Here is a 17,410-nt window from a genome sequence, read left to right on the forward strand (position 1 = left end):
TGTTTCTGTTTGTTTTAGGGTAACCAACATATATACAGGGTAGTTTCTAGAGATGCCACTCTAAGAGTTACCTTCCGATCCACCATATGATACACTGTATGTCCAACTGAGTAATTTATAAACATTCTACATTTGAATAGAACGATCAATGTTATGTCTGTACAGTTTTTGGAAGCCGAGTTACTCCCCATCACAACAAGGTGAACAACAAATACAGGTAGCAGAATAGTCTACCGCTTCTTATGTACAAAATTGATCTGAATGTTTGTCGGAAGCAAATAACTGATAAAGATTAATCCTGTTTGTTATCCACTTCTTCTACCCGCAGACAAAGCTGTTGTCTTGCAGATGGGGCATAGGTTCTTTACCGTCAGCCATTGTTTTAAGCACTCCGCGTGGTATCTGTGGCCACAATCCAGGATTCCAACGCAGTCCTCAGCCTTGTACTCCTCCTGCAAGATACACCAAGTGACAGTTCTTTAGAACTAGGAACTGGGAATAGATTGGACGCCAGTGAGCCTGAAACTAGATTCTCCTTCTCCTGTCATGAACCGGGGCTCACAAGGATAAATATCGCCAGTTGGCAATGCTGATCTAGGAAAGGGGTTCTTTTTTTGTTTATAAACTCCCCAGGCGGGTGGCTAAACTCAGGAATGGCTATTTTTTATACGATGCAAACAGTGACACCAGATATATATACAATATGCCTTGGAATAGCCGCCTCCATGGCGTCCTTCATTCTGCTTGGAGGAGAACCCACCAAGCGTATAGCATTCCCTCGCGCGAGGATTATGCTTCACCAACCTGCTAGTCCTTATTATCGAGCAAGGACACCAGAATTTTTACTACAAGTAGAAGAGTTACACAAAGTTCGCGAAATGATCACAAGGGTTTATGCACTAAGAACAGGCAAGCCTTTGTGGATTGGGAGGACAAAGTAGATGGACAGAGTGTAGTACTTCCAGGTTGATTAATTCATCTCAATGTGTCCTCTTTATATTGAGGGCTAATAATCTAAACTATTCGCTGCAAGCCCAAAGCTAAGGGATATCTTATCACTAATGTTCAGGTGAACCATGGAGCAGCGGCTCCACCTTTGGATGCCATCAGATCTATCATAGCGATTCGTGTGCATGGATGACTATTTAAATGACCAGCTATAATGACTCACTAATCACAAAACTACATAAATAAATCACTCATAAAAATCTTGATAAGTATGTACTCCCTCCATTCCAATAAATAAGGTGCACACACATTTTAAAATTGAACTTTGACCATAAATACGTGCACGCATTTTAAAATTGAACTTTGACCATAAATTAGACCAACCAAATATGGGTTATACGTCACAAAAATTAAACAGTTGAATTTGTATTCAAAATAAGTTTTCAATGGTATAATTTTGAAGTCATAAAAATATAGTGTATATTGGTATAATTTATGGTCAAAGTTGGATTTTGGAATGCATGCCCACCTTATTTAGAATGGAGGTGGTAGTGAACTAGCACATATATCACAGGTGGGGCATGCATGCCGCCATGTCACCACCCTGCAAAGTATAAATGTTCACACATATCTCCAGGCAGTTGATTTGAGTTCGACGGTATCCAGAGGTGGAGCAGTGGCTCCATGGTTCTAAAAGAAGCCTCTCCTATCTTACCTCTAGTTGATTAATTCCTAATTTAAATTTTAAATTTTAAATGATACAATTCTACTTAAAAGATACTAAAGGGTTCATATCACTTGATTGGGACCATGGGCCTAGCACATGGGTGACCGATCCCCATGACATCGCCTTTCCAAATCCAATCAATATTTATTGCGAAGAAAAGCATGGGTGGCCATATACCAACTACCACTCCTTAGTAATTTCGTTCTACACGATTATCACCATACATCGGTCCATCTGCTAATAGTAGTTTCCAGCTCAATTTACCGAGGAGTAATCCTAGAGAAATAAGTTATCTTATGGACATAAGCCAAAGGAAGTGGGAACACCATACTGTCTAATAAGAAATAGAGTAACTTTGTTCTAGATGATCATCACCATGCATCAGCGCATTTGCTAATGCTAATTTCCAACTAAATTTACTAAGTACTCCCTCCGTTCCAAAATAGATGACTCAACTTTGTACTAAAGTTAGTACAAAGTTGAGTCATCTATTTTGGAACGGAGGGAGTAGTAATCCTAGAGAAATAGGTTCTCTTATGGACAGAAAGCTGAAGGAACGTGGGTACACTGTACTGTCAAAATAAGCAACAAACATTTCCCAACATCAACACGACACTACTGCGCAGAGGTGGGTAATATGCTGTAGACGAGGTGGTCCTGCAATACTGCACTAGCCATTGCTCGCTGTAGTATAAGTAGATGCATTATTAGTCATGGCATAAGCTATAGTCATTACTTTAGATCCATAAGTATTAAGTTCAAGCGATCAAGTTCATTAAACATTCAATAGATGTGATGGTGGTTCAACATGAATTTGATGGCTGGTTGACAATTCATTAGTTTGGAACAGCTGAAATTTTACATGACTAAGACAAGGTAACAAACAATATAGTGAAAGGGAAGCACCTGGCATATTATGCAAGCCTCATTCTCTGTGGAAGGTTCAGATGACTGATTAGACACGCAGGTTGCTCCTGGCACATATAAGCTAGTCTTCAACTTATCTACGATGTGACTTTTTGCCAGACCTGTATTGACGTCTCCAATGTGCTCTTCTAATGCTAAAAGCTCCTGTGATAGAAATAAAAGAATAAATCAGAAAAGACATACCGTGTGAGGTGAAGTCACAAAGGCTGAATGAGCTTTATGTACCTCATAGGTCATGCTGTCTATATCTAGACGCATATCTCTATGCTCATCTACTACATTTGACCCCTCATACAACCTCGAAAAATCCATGATTGCACCATGCTGCTGCAGGGCCAACAAATAGTTATATAACTACATGTATATCATTGACATCCTTAACGGAAACAAAAAAAACAGGGACCTCAAGAGGTCTACACTCTAACCAGTTTGCACGCCTGGACTTAAAGTTAATACTATCTGTGACAATTGTAAGTTTGTCACAAGTGAAACGAGTCTGTCTGCACGGATGGATTTGAAATTAAGACCACTTCTGCTTAAAAAATCAGCCAAGAACCTAATCAATCGCATCAAATTAAGGTTATCTGATCATGCAAGTAGTACTCAAGACATGGGTTCAGCTTCTGGTACACAGGGTCCATGAAAGAGATTGCTTACATAAGAAGGTACATGTAACTTTGCAAGGTGTGCATCATGCACATCACCAAGGAAAACATGGTAACATAAAACAAATAAATAGCGGCAGGAAGGACATGAGGTCAAATGCATGAGGTATAATAGTCGTCTTCCCGTTGACCAGAAATAAAAATAACAAGAGGCAATTTCAAATGTGAGAAACATTGTATCCAAGCAAAAGCTTCAGTAGGCCCGAGGCATTCATACAACACAACAAGAATCAACGAATACAATTTCTTGAATCTAATAACCAACACATAGCTTAACACATTTCAATAAGAACTCCCCAAGAATATTAAGAGACTTAACAACAATGCAATGGATAACATTTTTCCAGAACAAGGTAATTGCAAGGCTGGTCACTTCCAGTTCTACATTGAAGGACATCGGCCATTTAGAAATCGGTAAAAAGAATTCCAGTTTGTAAGATTCAAAATACCATAACTTAGCACATAAAACACATTAAGGTATGAATGCACTAAAGCACAAGTCCAAAGACATGCAAGACTCCTATGAGAGTTCCCAACATTCCACAAAAAGGAAAAGAACACACCAGATGTATCACATTAGGCAAATGGTGATCCTAATAGTTATTGAGTTATTTGGTATTTGAATACCAGAAATTGTAAAATAAATAAATGAAGTGAGGTGCAGACTAACCAGAGGTGGCAAAATTCTTATGTTCCTATGATTAACTGGGTTCACCAGGAACGGATGCTGTGGGGGCCCAAAAGACCGCTCAGAATTAGAGAAGAGACCTGGAGTTCTTGGACCCAAGTGGAACCGGTTACCAGAATGATTTACCCCACTATGTAAGACACCATTATTGTGGCCTTGTTGGTAAGGGACTTGCACTCGTGTATGATCCAGTGGATTATGAGCTTGCATGCTATGCACAGCATGTTGATGAAAATAAGGTAAATGCCCTTGAGAAATGGTTGAAGGGCCATTCTGATATTCATGAAAGCCTCCATTCACTATTTCTGTGGCCCCTGAATGTGCAAATCTGCCTGCTGGAAGCAAGAGGTACCAATTATTTCCCCTGAAAAAACAAATCTGACAGCTGAAAGATATAAATGCTATCAATTGTACTTCGCTTCTGTCACAATTTCATTTTGTAGGTGGGACCATTTTTCTACTAAGCTTCTGACACTTAACATGTAAAGCTGAACTATTAGTTTAGCCATCAATGCACATTGCCAACAACTAAAAGATGCATTGAACAATGATTCTTATCCTTAGAAAGTACAACTCTTTCCGAATATGTTTTCATTATCAGTAGGAAACTCAGATCTGTTCTATTAGTTGCTTACGTACCTGGAACACTAGACATTGCATTGATGTATGACCACTGTGGTACTCCTTCCACAATTCCAGTTGCAGCCTGGGAAACCCAAGTAGTGCTGGCAGGTTGAAAGCACTGACTAGCATGACTTGATTGAAATGTATAGTTACCATGCTGTGCTGATTCTGGGTGAGCAGCCATCAAATTAAACCCATTTGATCCAGTAATGGAAGATCCTTCCACAGATGGCCAAGTGTTGTGGCTATGATATTCTGATGGGTTGAATGGTGTGACGTTAGGAAAAACATTTGACTCAAAAGAAGGATCCCATGGCCTATGTGTAGGATTTTGAGATGTATGAGAGGATGAGCTTGAGCTTGCAGATCCATTAACAAAATGACAACTTCCTGCAACTGCGGCATTTTTCCTTTTAATGAATCCTCTAGCAGTTTCGCTGACATTTTCATTTCTAGTACTTCCATCCATACTTCCTGAGACAACTTGGTTTAAAGGCAATCCAAAGCTCTGAGCATGAGAGGCATATCTGTTCATAGATGTTGACATGCAAGGGTTGTACATATTTGATGGGAAGACAAAACCTGAATCAACGCCTAAATTTGGCGGAGAACTATGAACAGGCTGATGTGGATGATTCATGTTCATATTGTAGTAACCCTGTGTATCAGAAAGACCAGCATTCATAGCATTGCCTACAACTCTGACAGTATATTGACCGCCTTGGTCGGACAAATCATTCCCATTGTGAATTAAACTTTCAGAATGAACATGAGGATGCCCTCGCTCAGACTCAAGATCAATGACTTGGGGAGCGCATACCATTCGATATGCCATAACGCCAATTATTATCTGCCTTAGCTTTGATAAAGAACCACTGCAAGCTAAGTCAACAACTATGCTTTATCGTCACCTCTACCTGAAATCAAATTAGAAACCAACTGTTAGAATGAGATGAATAGATCTACAGTGCACACTTAAAATGCGACATATATAAAATATGCGAAGCTTGGCAGTTTACATAGTAGAAGACATCCATATTTGTATGCTTGTGTGGTAACATAAAGACAATGTTACAGACAAACCAAGAGGATTGGTGTGAATGATTAGTAATGTTGCAAAAAACTTGAAGATAAACTAGCTGAAGATAAACTAGCTAAGGTAATAGATCCGGACATTGCATCCCTAGAGTAGGCTTATATGTCAACAGCACAAGACTAAGTCAACACATGGTGTGATTCACCACCACCACAACAACAATAACAACAAAGCCTTTCAGTCCCAAACCAGTTGGGGTAGGCTGGAGTTGAAACCCATAAGATATCGAAACCAAGTCATGGTTATGGCACGTGGATAGCTAACTTCCACGCGTCCCTGTCCATGGCTAAATCTTTGGTGATAGTCAACACATGGTGTGATTCACCAGAGTTCGCATATTAAGTTATCCAGCTTCTCTGATGTAGGAAATGTGTTTTAAGTAGGATTTGAATGTGAAGACATACAAACTTGGAAGTCAAATCATTATTTATTGCTTGCAGCAACCCATTCCAATGAGCTGTATAGATTATATCCTACTGAAGTAACCAAGCGTGGCATAATGCATATGAATACATATCGCAATTATTCACAGTTGTTTAATTTGTCAGCTGATTTTTCGATCTGCCCTTTCATAAAGTATTTTTTCCTAATTCTGGCTGAAAACAGTACATCATTAGAGTGGTAAAATCTGTTTAAATGTATATGTGGATTGCCTAGCCCTTTCCATAAGTTAGGACTTTTTGGTTGCATTGGCTAGTGCATGAAGCTTAACAAAATCATTTTCAACTGAAGAGCAATATTAAATGCAAATAAACCGATCAAAGTCGCTGCCTTTGCTCCTTCGAAGTTACAATGAAAACAAAGTAATGCTTTTAAAATGATAGGGAGGATCTGTAGTAACAAAGAACATAAGGAAATACATTGGTGGGGGTAATAACCTTCTAATATTTACCAGTTCTGCTTGTGGTTCTCTACATTAGTCAGTATATGCGTATAACACTGTCAGCAGGTTGTCAACAAAATATGATTAGTAGGGACAGGCATCAATTTTATACTTCAGAACTTCTATTTTCATGACAATATGCAAATCCTATGCTTAATCTTGTGTCTGCAGGCAGTGGTGGAGCTCGGCAAAAATAAAGGCATTAGTACTAAGGAAATTGAATTGCATCTATTTCCAACTTCGAGCAATTGCAAGGCCAGTGGCGGAGCTTGGGCACTAAGCAAATTGAATTGCATAAGTGTCTATTTCCCACTTCGAGCAAATGCAAGGCCAAAACTCAATGCAGAGGCTTATAAAATTCAAGGCCATACATGATCCATGTTTGCCTTTGGCCCCTCACTAGACACTGCCCCTGCTTACAGGTCTAGAAAGGATAAATTCTTTTGCAATTAGGAGTCCCATTTGACATGTTCACTCATTCTCCTGCTGATTGAAGCAGTTTGTCTTTGCCGAATAGATTTACCAAAACAAAATCCTCAAAAAAACTTATGTTCATAAATTGTTCTAAAGAAGATAATTTGTGTCAGTTAATGGTTTACTTTGAAAGAAAGGTTGATGAATGGCGTATAAGGTGAAACAAGGCAGGACATGCAATCAGAAGATGGTCATCACTTTAAACAAGGGCAGAACTTGTTTCAATCATTTTTAGTTACTAAATACAAATAATCAAACTGAAGACTTCTTTGATTTTACACTTCCTTCAATTGTAAGTTTGTCACTAATGAAAAATACACAGAACGTAGTATGTAGTACGGAGACTTTTAACAAAATGGAAAATTATGATAAAGGGAGGTGTGTAATCTTACATTCAATGACCATACAACATAAGTTCTCCCATCTCAGCATAAGGCCAATGATATGTCTAATACACAAAAAGGGAAGATGAAGTTTGAACATTCGTAAAAAAGAAAGTGAAAAGTGTGCACGTGTCTCTTACATCCAATGATAATAGAGGCATAAGCTTTCACATCTCAGTCAAGGAAATCCTAAAGTTCTGGGTGGAACGGGAATTGCTATTGTAGTTCTTGAGGGATAATCACCAGATCAAAATGTTTCTGAATTCTATCTCAAACTCCTTTTTTCAAATAAAAAACATTGCATTTAAAAAAATCGGAATCGGAGAATAGAAGGGGGAGAAATATGACAGAAATAAAACCGAGTTAAGACTAACCAACGGCTTGGCTTGGACAACCAAAAAAAGGCAAAAACTGAATGTTTCATGACAATGGTAAATAATGTAATCTGCATTAAGAAAACATCTACCAGCAACTAACACCATATCCATAATTCATATAACAACCACCAGAATCATAATTACCACCAATTAACAAGAAAATTCATTTTCAACAAATATTCTCCAACTGTCCAAAACCTGTTGTCATACCTAAGGCTATATCATCAGCACTACCAGAGCAGACCACAAATCCAAAAAAAGGCAACAATATAATCCTATTATCCCATGCCTATACAAAATCAATCCCCCAATCTACTTCCACACTGACCAAAAAGTAATCAGAATTCCAAACACCCAACCAAACAACTACCAACCTCGCAAAAAGTTTGCAGGTGCAACATCCCAAACTCCATTAATGACTCAACCACACAAAAGAACACTGGTAAATATTCCTGTTTATCAACATAATCATGAGTCCATCATTTCTCAGCAAAATTCTCTGCATTCACCACATGCACATGCAGCTCCAATAAAAAATATCAAGAAATTGCACACTAAGAAGTGCATCATAGTTTCACCTAAAAATAACAGATGCACCCTTTAGCATCCCGACGCCCACCAACCACCCCCTTCCCCCAAACCAAACACGAGCAGATAAAGCAGAAATATTAGGCAAATCCAGTATTTTCTAAAGTGTAGCCACTAACCATAGACGAGAAAATCATCCACAATAGCGAGCAAAAATTGACCGAATGACTATGCACTCTTAAACTCTCACGGTCGCACCATCACCGTACTACTACTAACAAAAATTGCGAGCTGTGCCGTACGGAACACTCAAATTGCAGACGCTCTCGAATCCAATTCCTTCTCCCAGCTCCCACTCACGTCACCGCAGCCATCCAGATGCCTTAGCGCCCACCTAACGCAATCGTGCCCGAATAATCGGGTGAAAACCCGGCGGGTAATGCGGGAATTCGCAGATCGTCACCTCATGGAGCACGCGATCCGATCGGCGAAGCGGGGGAGGTGGGCCGGCCGGCGGAATCTGGTGTCGGTCGCCTCGCCTCAGGAATCGCGCGCACGGAGGTGAGGAGCGATCGCCCACCGCGGTGGGACGAGCGGGGGCGATCGTCGGGAGGGGGCGGAAGGGGATCGGGCGGAGGAACTCGCACGGGGAGGGAGGGGAGGGTATTTATAAGCACGAGAAGCTTTTTTTAGAGAGAGAAGAGGAGGAGGAGGAGGTCAGAAGGATGAGAGAGATGGGGAAGAGGAAGAGGAGGAGGAGGCTCTGGTTCTATCAAAAAAGAAATTAGCACAAGGGATATATGATTTGTGCTTTTTTGTCCTTTCTCGCTTCTTGTTTAGGTATTTTTGTTTCGTATGAGAGAGAAATAAAATGAAAAGTGACTCTCATTTATCTTCGCAATCTTATGTGAAATGTCTATACATAAATTCAACGGATAGAAGGGGTTGGTTGGTTGTTATGAGGTATAATTCTCTACGAACAAGAGATTGCAGATAATTTATCATTGGCTTTGGTGTTTTTTTAGCAACTCTGACGACAAGAGGCATGTTTGAGTCCAAGTAATGGTGCAAGGGAATGTAAAGCAATGGGTGACGGATGGAGCGGATATGAAGAGATTGTCAATGAGGAGGTGGTCGACTCGTTAGTGATCGAAAATGCAATTGATAATACATTTAAACTAGGGATAAGACAAGTCCTCTCCAATAAATTAAGGTATGACGGGTTGTCGTGACCTATCAGGTGAAGCTAAGATCAAGGCGAGACATGAATTGGACCGAGATTGTCAATTGAGACAATGATACTCGAAGTACACTACATATGTCAAATGGATGAGGTACTCCAAGTACATTACATATCTCACAGGCAAAAGTTGTTGCTTGTTCTTGAAAAAAGAGGTGGTACTCGCTCTGATCCAAAAAAAATAGTGTGGTTTTCGTTCAGCTTTAGTTCAATTTTGAACTTACAACATGACACGGTTTTTTTCAGTAAATGGGGTATTATTTTTCTGTATGAACACTCTATTACTTTTGCATCCAGTCATGTGATTATTAAGATGGGTCAAAGACAATGGATGCTTGTTGTACATCATATGCTGACAGCGAACAATCTTATTTCTAATAAAAACATTAACTTTTGTTTAGGAAATAGAGTTTTTTTACTTTCCTACACACTACTTCGTCGCAAAAGTGTTAATATCAAATGTATACAAAATCATTAGTGTTGATTGGTTGTCTGCTTAGTATGGAGTTTGGTAAATAGTTTCACACCTACTAATTGTGGTAGGAATTTAGGTGGCATAGCTCATAATGGATATATTATTAAACCTTTATGGTTTGCTTCAAAGGTGCCCAGCCTATACACTTGCATGGTATTTTTTTTAACTCTCGCCCTTGTCATAAAATGGTCCACTGTCGAGTATCCAAGAAGTTGTCACTCAATAATAGAGTTGGTATTTGTTGGTTGTAATATGTCAAGCCCCATGTGATTAGTGACTATCTATCATTATAGACATATAGTACATTATCACTTCTTTCTCTCTTTTCCACCTTTTAGTGGATTGGATAATGAGAATAAAGTTTTTTATGCTACCTTGGCATTTATTTTAAAAGGATGAGGTGCACAACACAAGCGAGTCTGGTTGATTTGATAATGTTTACCTTATAATGTCTCCATGCAGGCAAAAATACATTGCAACATTCTAAACATACTGCGTGTATTATTCATGTGCGGGATATGGGTAATCATATGGTTCTTTCTTTCACCATGGGTATCTCGTTATCTTTGTATTGAAACTTATTGTCTTATCTCTCCGGTGACCATGTGTTAGTGGGCCCTACGTGGCTGGGGATTTGGGTGTGCATGCTACCAGCTAGGTGCAACCAACTTATGAATGCTTGGCGTGACTGCCCTTTGGAGGTCCGTGTGTGTGTGTGGAGGCATCTTGAACGGTTGGGTGGTGACCTAGGGAAGGCATAGTCGTGGTGGTCGATGGTGGAAATGTTACAGTTGTGGGTGTATTTCTCCTCATTATAGGCATTGTCAATGAGTTTGTTTCAACCCCTCGACCATGGCCGTGGCATTTGAGTAGCCGGTGCGGTATCCCCTTCCCTTGATATTTGGTATGGTGGTGATATATACTGCCCTAGGAGAAAGCTATGTCTGGATAATGGTTGGTGCGCCAACGGCAATGTCTGTTATTCCTCTTTTTGAAGGCACTTTCTAAAAACTCTGGGTCGATGATATGCGTGATGGTGGAGGTCGACATGGGGTTGAAGATTGCGGCTTGGTGACAGGGAAGGTGCTTGTAGTGAATGAGCAACATCTAGTTTTGGCATGATTGTTTTAGGCAAAGTTTAACTGAATAGTTTCCCGATTGTTAGGATTTTACATGGTTGTCTTCTAATTAATCAACACATCCTCGAAGGTTGATTTTTGGACTAGTTTTTCTTACAACCACGGCCATTCACTTCTTCATATTATGAAATATTGAGAATACACTACTCTCTTGAATGAGGTATAGTATGGGAGGCGGCCACTAGAATAGGCAAATTAACTACATGAATATTACATCATTTTCCATTTATATCTCCAAAAAAGAAAATTGGACTGTGCTAAAGAACCGCCATGCGTTTTCGCCTTCCTAGCGGGTCCCTCCCACCCTCTCTTGCATGCATACAACAACACATAAGCATGATATGAGCAAAGATACTTTCGATTTCATATTTTATAGAAGTTTTATCTCCTAATTTGTTATCTCGATTGACGATCTACCTTCATCATTGGGTTTTTTTGCGACGAGATCTTCGAAAGTACATTCCATGTTGACATGTTTCGACAACCTTTTTTCCCGTTGGACTAGTCGGATTACTCCCACCTACTTGCCATGTTATTAGTCACCCAATTGTTAGATTAACCTAACTTGGTTGCCATTGAACATCGATATATACACCACTAAAGAATTGACTCATGTGCTTGTGTTGGTTGATGTATTTTCTTACTTATTATTAACACCTGAATACCCGTCTCCCTAGCTCTCCATACTCCTTCCCTTCCGATGGATAAGACGTATTTCATTTCATTAAGACAAGACTTTAACCAACAATTACTCTTTTAATATTTGATTTATGTGATACAAAATCACAATCACAACAAAGTACTTTTAAATACGAATCTGTATTTATAGAGTAACTATTGGTCAAATGCATGTCTTAACGAAATAAAATACATCTTACTTTTAGGAATGGAGGTAGTAACATTGCACTCTTTAAAAACATACAAAATTGTTGTTTCATAACGACGATAAACATAATATGATAGCTGGTAATGACAAAAAATATCGTTGAAACATATCAACATCTTGTTTTGAAGTATGAGGTAAATCAAATTAAAATTCAAAAAAAAAAGGATGAGGTAGGAGATTCTTGCATGCATGTAAATTCCATTGAAAGAACTTTGTTGTTAAATTGCCAATGGGCAAATTGGTAGAAGAGTTAGAATACCTGAATTTTCCCCGCAAAAAAATGCCCAAAATTATGCGTCTGTGCTATCTTCTTTATAAAACTAAGTATCCCCCTAAATAGATGTTCTCTACGTGCCAGGTTAAGCATAGTTGTCAATCACTCCAAATCTTTTTAGAGTGATGAAATTCAGAAATCTGCCGGCCTTGGTGTGCCACAATGGCACATGGCCGTCGATCAAGAGAGAAACTGTGGCGTCGCAGGGAACGAACGACCCAGTCTAGGTGGAATCCACCCTAGAGAAAGAATATCCTCAGCATCCACAGCCAACAGTCTTATATGATACCGATAGCAAGGACATTCCAATCAACAGAAAGGAACCAAAGTGCAACCAGCACCGTTGGCACCACTTCCAGGCAGCAAATTTAGAACAGCCAGCATCAGAAAAATGGGAAACTAGTAGGATTAAGTTCGAAGTAGCTAAAATGTAAGTCTCCAGCAGCACACTAGTGACAATTTAAAGTCTCAAAGTGAAGTCACCTAAATTACAGGAACAGAAAAGCAAATCAAGAATAGTAGCAACTACAGAACGAAATCCAATATATAGAAGAACGGCACAGGACACACCCAGACGACAGTGGTCACCCTTACTTCGTCTCCCTCTCACGATTCCACTGTTCGATCTTGGCCCTGCGCTCCTCGCTGTTCTCCCTCACAGGGCTTCTTGCACGCCTCGGAGGGCTGCCTCCATACCTACGCCTTCCTCCATCGTCGTGCCTTTCATGCCTGCTGCTCCCACCCCTCCGTCCACCGCCGCCACCACCACGACGGAAATCATCACGGCCACGATAGTCATCACGGTCACGACGCTCTCTCCTATGGTGTGGGCTTGGGCTGCGGCTCCTTCCTCGTTGCGATCTCCTGTAGCGCCCAAAGAGTTTCTTCCTGAGATCCTTACCTATCTGCTTCACATGCATGAAATTGCAGTGCCCACCACGAGTGCAGGTGTTCTCCTCATACTGCCTGCAGGTCGCTTCACGGAAGTCCGTCACAGGAGAGAAGTCAACAATTATTAGGCGACCAGAGTAAAATCGTCCCTGAAGGGCAGTATGAGCTGCTGCTGCCTGATCTTCCTCTCTGAACTGGACATACACATTGCCTATCATGTGATCAGAAAGGTTGTCACAGACGTTGAGGGTCTCAATCTCACCAAACTTGCTCAGTTCCTCGAAGATATCCTCATAAAAATCTTCAAAATGCTCCTGCATCTTGCGGGGATCTATCGGCTGGCCTTGAGCATCAACCCCAGGGGTAATCATATCAGGGCGCTGATACATGTTCATGAGCACAATAGTAGGTGATATGGTTGGCCTGTTATGGATGCGAGAGCAGCGATCGCCATGACGACAAGCTCCAATCTTGAAGTAAAATGGACAGTTGACCCTGTCTTTCTCTGTACCAAATATTGAAGCCAAGTGTTCCGCCATTGTTTGATATCAGTGAAGCTGACCACAAGCCTGCAAAGTAAAATGTTTAGTGCACAATCATCAAAACACATGTTAGCAGTGCTCCGGTATGCATAAGGCTCTCAGTCTTTAAAAGAGTAGCACCTTGCATAATAAGCCTTTAAATTAATGTCTTAAGTGTTTCATAGATTGCTGACCTAAAACTAATTAAACCATAATTTGTTTCAAAACTTATACGGAGTAAAAGTAGACGCGTAACAGCGATCAAAATTTGTGATGTTGCAAGAGCTGCTAGCTGATGCAAGAGAAACAGAAGGGAAAATTGTATATGCCAGATTCTAACCCATGTACTCCCTCCGTTCCAAATTACTTGACCCATATTTATCTAGACACGAATGTATGTAGACACTAAACAAGTATAGATACATCCGTATTTAGACAAATTCAAGTCAACTAATTTGGAACGGAGGGAGTAATTCTCACCAAAGGAAAATGCCTTGCGCACAACTAGTGTTAAACAGGTGCTATCTATTTCACAAACTGTGTTTCAGATGTTTTTCCAAGTGGATGAAGCTATAATAGCACGCCGTACTTTTACTTACTATCTTTAACATTACAGATCGGCAACCAGTAACTTGAAGGACTTCAATTGAGCATTAAGGTTAATTTCTAAGGAGGAGCAGCTAGGGCCTGCAGTACAAAGCATAACACTAATCCATACTGTGTCTTATGACCTAACTCAAAACAGTTAATATTGAAACATGCAGGATATAGAAAATAAATCATATACAGGGTTACAATGTTTTTCGAATCAAGCCATTATTTGGCCTAAAATCCAAACTGCATTCGGATAGTAAAAAGCAAAGAACGAAACCCTGCAACTGCATAAACAAGATAAAATTTTAAACTAAGATGCTTAGTGCCTCTGTCCCTGCAACTGCAAAAGATCCCACAAAACCAAAGGCACAAACAAAGCAACTTTTCGTGTCGCACATGAATACTTCCTTCTCAGGTAGGCCATGCTATATCCGTCCAAAAAGAATTCTATTTCGTCCATTTAAAAACCTAATCTGCACACCATTTTAGATCATTAAATCGGGGGAAATAGGTCCAGGAAATATACTACTATCCAGAATAGTACAAAGATGTGGAGCACTTAGAAATATGTATAATTACAGCAAAGTACATGCTTAACCCAGAAAGGAGCAATAATATAAATAACATAATTTGCTGTCATGCTGGGTGAAAATTCTAGTCTCGCATTTCAGAGGCTATCACATCCATTAAGTGCCACATATAAAACGAGCTGCAAGATTGGTCCAGTAGTTGGATTCTCAGAGAATTTATTTGAAACTTTGCAAGTTTTTTTACTAATAATACAATAAAATTAGTCATGACCAAATGATATGCTTTGACATAAAAATTATTATGTGATCGAGAAGTTATCTCTTACAGCACCTTGGTGTGCAACATATATCTCTCCTACGGCGAGAGCTGGCTAGTACAAAAGAAGCGACACCTCCCAGAAAGTTCGACCTACTGGGCAAGGTTTGTGTGCAAAGCAAAATTATGGTTGTTATCACTAGCCAACACAACTGATACATACTAGTTTCATGTCCAACCATCGAATTTCTGTGTTGCAAAGAAGAGAAAATTGATGAGGGGTGGTTCCAGCCGCGATTTTTCTACCCTACGATTGCACCACCAGACGCAAAGGTATTATCATACCCCGAGCTACATGCCCAGAACGAGGGCCTACAACGAGATGAAAATTGAAAGGGGGTGGTTCGGCACGCGGATTCGCGAGGTCGGGACAAGATACTCTACACGGATCTAATTTTTCCTACTTCCCCGAATCCAAAATCGAGAGTAGGAATCGGCAGATTCGCGGGGTCGGATCGAAAGGAGGTCGCGTCGAGATCTGGTAAACCGAGGGGAGAAGGGTTAGGGTTTTAGAGGGGAGGAGACGCGCACCTGTGAAGCGACGAGTCGGAGGAGGGTCGTCGACAGCTGCGCTCGCACCGACGAGAGAGAGAGGGAGGGTGGGGGGACGAGCGAACGGCGTTTGTGGCGGCGCGATGAGGCGTCCCGTCCCTATATACCGCCCACGCTGCGTGGACAGTCCTGTGCCGGCCCGATTTATTCGAGTCCCTTGGAGACTCCTGGACCGGCCCGGTTTATTCGAGTATGTCGACGGGTCGGACTGTCGGTTTCGGACAGGATTTAAAAGGCTTCCATGGGCTTCGATGCGGTGATTCTGCCCACACGACCACATTGAAGCCCGGGTATTTCCACTGTTCAAAAGAAAAAGAAGTTTGTTCTTCTAAAAAAAAACTTTTTCTGGATCTGATCCTCCCAGGGGCTGAATGGGACCAAGAGCCATCGCTGAAATTTTTATACCAACTGATGGAGAATCAATCCAATCTACACCGCTATGTACACGACAAATTGATGACTTTTGGTCTTGGGTACATGAGAAAAACGAATTATTACAGTCCGTTCGGCCTATCGGATGTTAGTTACAACGAAACCAAGACGTGAAGCTTGGTTAGAAGGGCGGGCATCAAATGAGGAAGGAGAGCAGAAGCCTTGGTCAAAATTTTAGAAAACTGAGGTTCCTTCAAAGATAAAATTCTTTTTATGGCGACTAGCCCAGCACTCAATCCCAATGGCTGACCTTCTTCATCATAGAAACATGTTCATTGTATCATCTTTGCGGACTATGCGGAGCCGAGGATTCATGGCAACATTCTCTTCTGCATTGTACTGTTGCGAAGTGTGTATGGGCTCTCCAAGACTCGGACCTTGTGAAAGCAGTTCAAGCTACACAGTTTCATCATGAAACGTATACATGAGCTTGAAGATTGCAAGCCAAAGAGTGCCAAACCTAGGTGGATTCCACCGCCTAGCGGGATGGCCAAGATTGGAGTGGACACGGTTGTGGCCAGGTCAGTAAATGAAGGAGCTTTCAGTGCCGTTTGTAGGAATTTAAAAGGGACATACATGGGATCTTCGGCTATTAGATGCTCCCAATACATGAGACCCAACTAGGATGAAGCCACGTCTCACCACCAATCTCAAAGCATCTTCGTCTTCCTCAAGGCTACGAGTTGAGTGAATCTATCTGACGAGCAAGAAGCAGACATGACCTTGACCGATTAGCGGTGGCGATGTGGAGAGGAGAGAGGTGGTTATGGAGGGTGGCTCGGTTGGCGAGGGGCACGTCGGCGGTGAGGAACACGCCCAGGGCAGGGTGTCGAGGGCCCGAAGAGATGCGCCGCCCGGCGAACCTGTGCTCGTCGCTGGTGCGCGCATAGCTCCCCCTGTGCCCCGTCCGCGTCCTCCGACGTGATTCGGATGTGGCCGCGGTAGTGGAGGCTCCGGCGAAAGCTCCTCTCACCACCGGAGAAGTATTGCACGAAATATGACGAAGAGGACATGGCAATAGGTTGGTACTCTAGGGTCATGACGGCCGGCGACAACCACAACTTGCCGATGGATTTTGGTGAAGACGTGAAGTCAAGGAAGAAGTGGGAAGTGACTAACGAGAGCAAGATGCTTTGAGGTACGTGCTAATCATGTCATCTTATGAGCTAGGTCTCACGTGATTGGAAGAAAGACCAAATCGCATAAGATTTATTTTTCAAGTGTATCGGCCGGCCCATCT

The 17,410-nt window shown here is 41.2% G+C and overlaps 2 protein-coding genes across 9 annotated transcripts; both read right to left on the reverse strand.

Moving 5' to 3' along the window:
* Positions 1-111: 111 nt before the first annotated feature.
* Positions 112-9,094, reverse strand: LOC109767749 (probable E3 ubiquitin-protein ligase ZFP1). 8 transcript variants are annotated; one of them, XM_073510562.1, is made up of 7 exons: positions 8,784-9,081; positions 6,554-6,614; positions 4,595-5,496; positions 3,938-4,287; positions 2,828-2,929; positions 2,582-2,746; positions 112-452 (listed from the first exon to the last, which is right to left on the reverse strand). In XM_073510562.1, exons 3-7 carry the CDS (start codon positions 5,412-5,414, stop codon positions 306-308), a joined length of 1,584 nt encoding a protein of 527 aa, XP_073366663.1. In that variant the 5' UTR covers positions 5,415-5,496; positions 6,554-6,614; positions 8,784-9,081; the 3' UTR covers positions 112-305. The 8 variants fall into 8 exon arrangements, with proteins under 8 accessions (XP_073366663.1, XP_073366662.1, XP_073366666.1 ...); XM_073510561.1 differs by having other exon boundaries at positions 3,938-4,290; positions 8,784-8,963; XM_073510565.1 differs by lacking the exon at positions 8,784-9,081 and adding an exon at positions 7,425-7,922 and having other exon boundaries at positions 2,828-2,926.
* Positions 9,095-12,717: 3,623 nt separating this feature from the next.
* Positions 12,718-15,849, reverse strand: LOC109767752 (splicing factor U2af small subunit B). Its single transcript, XM_020326478.4, has 2 exons — positions 15,718-15,849; positions 12,718-13,794 (listed from the first exon to the last, which is right to left on the reverse strand). The coding sequence occupies exon 2, from the start codon at positions 13,762-13,764 to the stop codon at positions 12,925-12,927; it is 840 nt and encodes a 279-aa protein (XP_020182067.1). The 5' UTR covers positions 13,765-13,794; positions 15,718-15,849; the 3' UTR covers positions 12,718-12,924.
* Positions 15,850-17,410: the final 1,561 nt, after the last annotated feature.

Source organism: Aegilops tauschii, chromosome 3, assembly GCF_002575655.3.
Source record: "Aegilops tauschii subsp. strangulata cultivar AL8/78 chromosome 3, Aet v6.0, whole genome shotgun sequence".
NCBI classification, from domain to species: domain Eukaryota; kingdom Viridiplantae; phylum Streptophyta; class Magnoliopsida; order Poales; family Poaceae; genus Aegilops; species Aegilops tauschii.

Bases quoted from the DNA above. Each gene is read 5' to 3' on its own strand.
- LOC109767749 (XM_020326468.4), bottom strand. From the start codon at position 5,414: ATGGCATATCGAATGGTATGCGCTCCCCAAGTCATTGATCTTGAGTCT. The intron at 4,291-4,594 runs GTACGTAAGCAA...TCTTGCTTCCAG, and splicing joins TGCAATGTCTAGTGTTCCAG to CAGGCAGATTTGCACATTCA. The intron at 2,930-3,937 runs GTTAGTCTGCAC...TTGGCCCTGCAG, and splicing joins TAAGAATTTTGCCACCTCTG to CAGCATGGTGCAATCATGGA.
- LOC109767752 (XM_020326478.4), bottom strand. From the start codon at position 13,764: ATGGCGGAACACTTGGCTTCAATATTTGGTACAGAGAAAGACAGGGTC.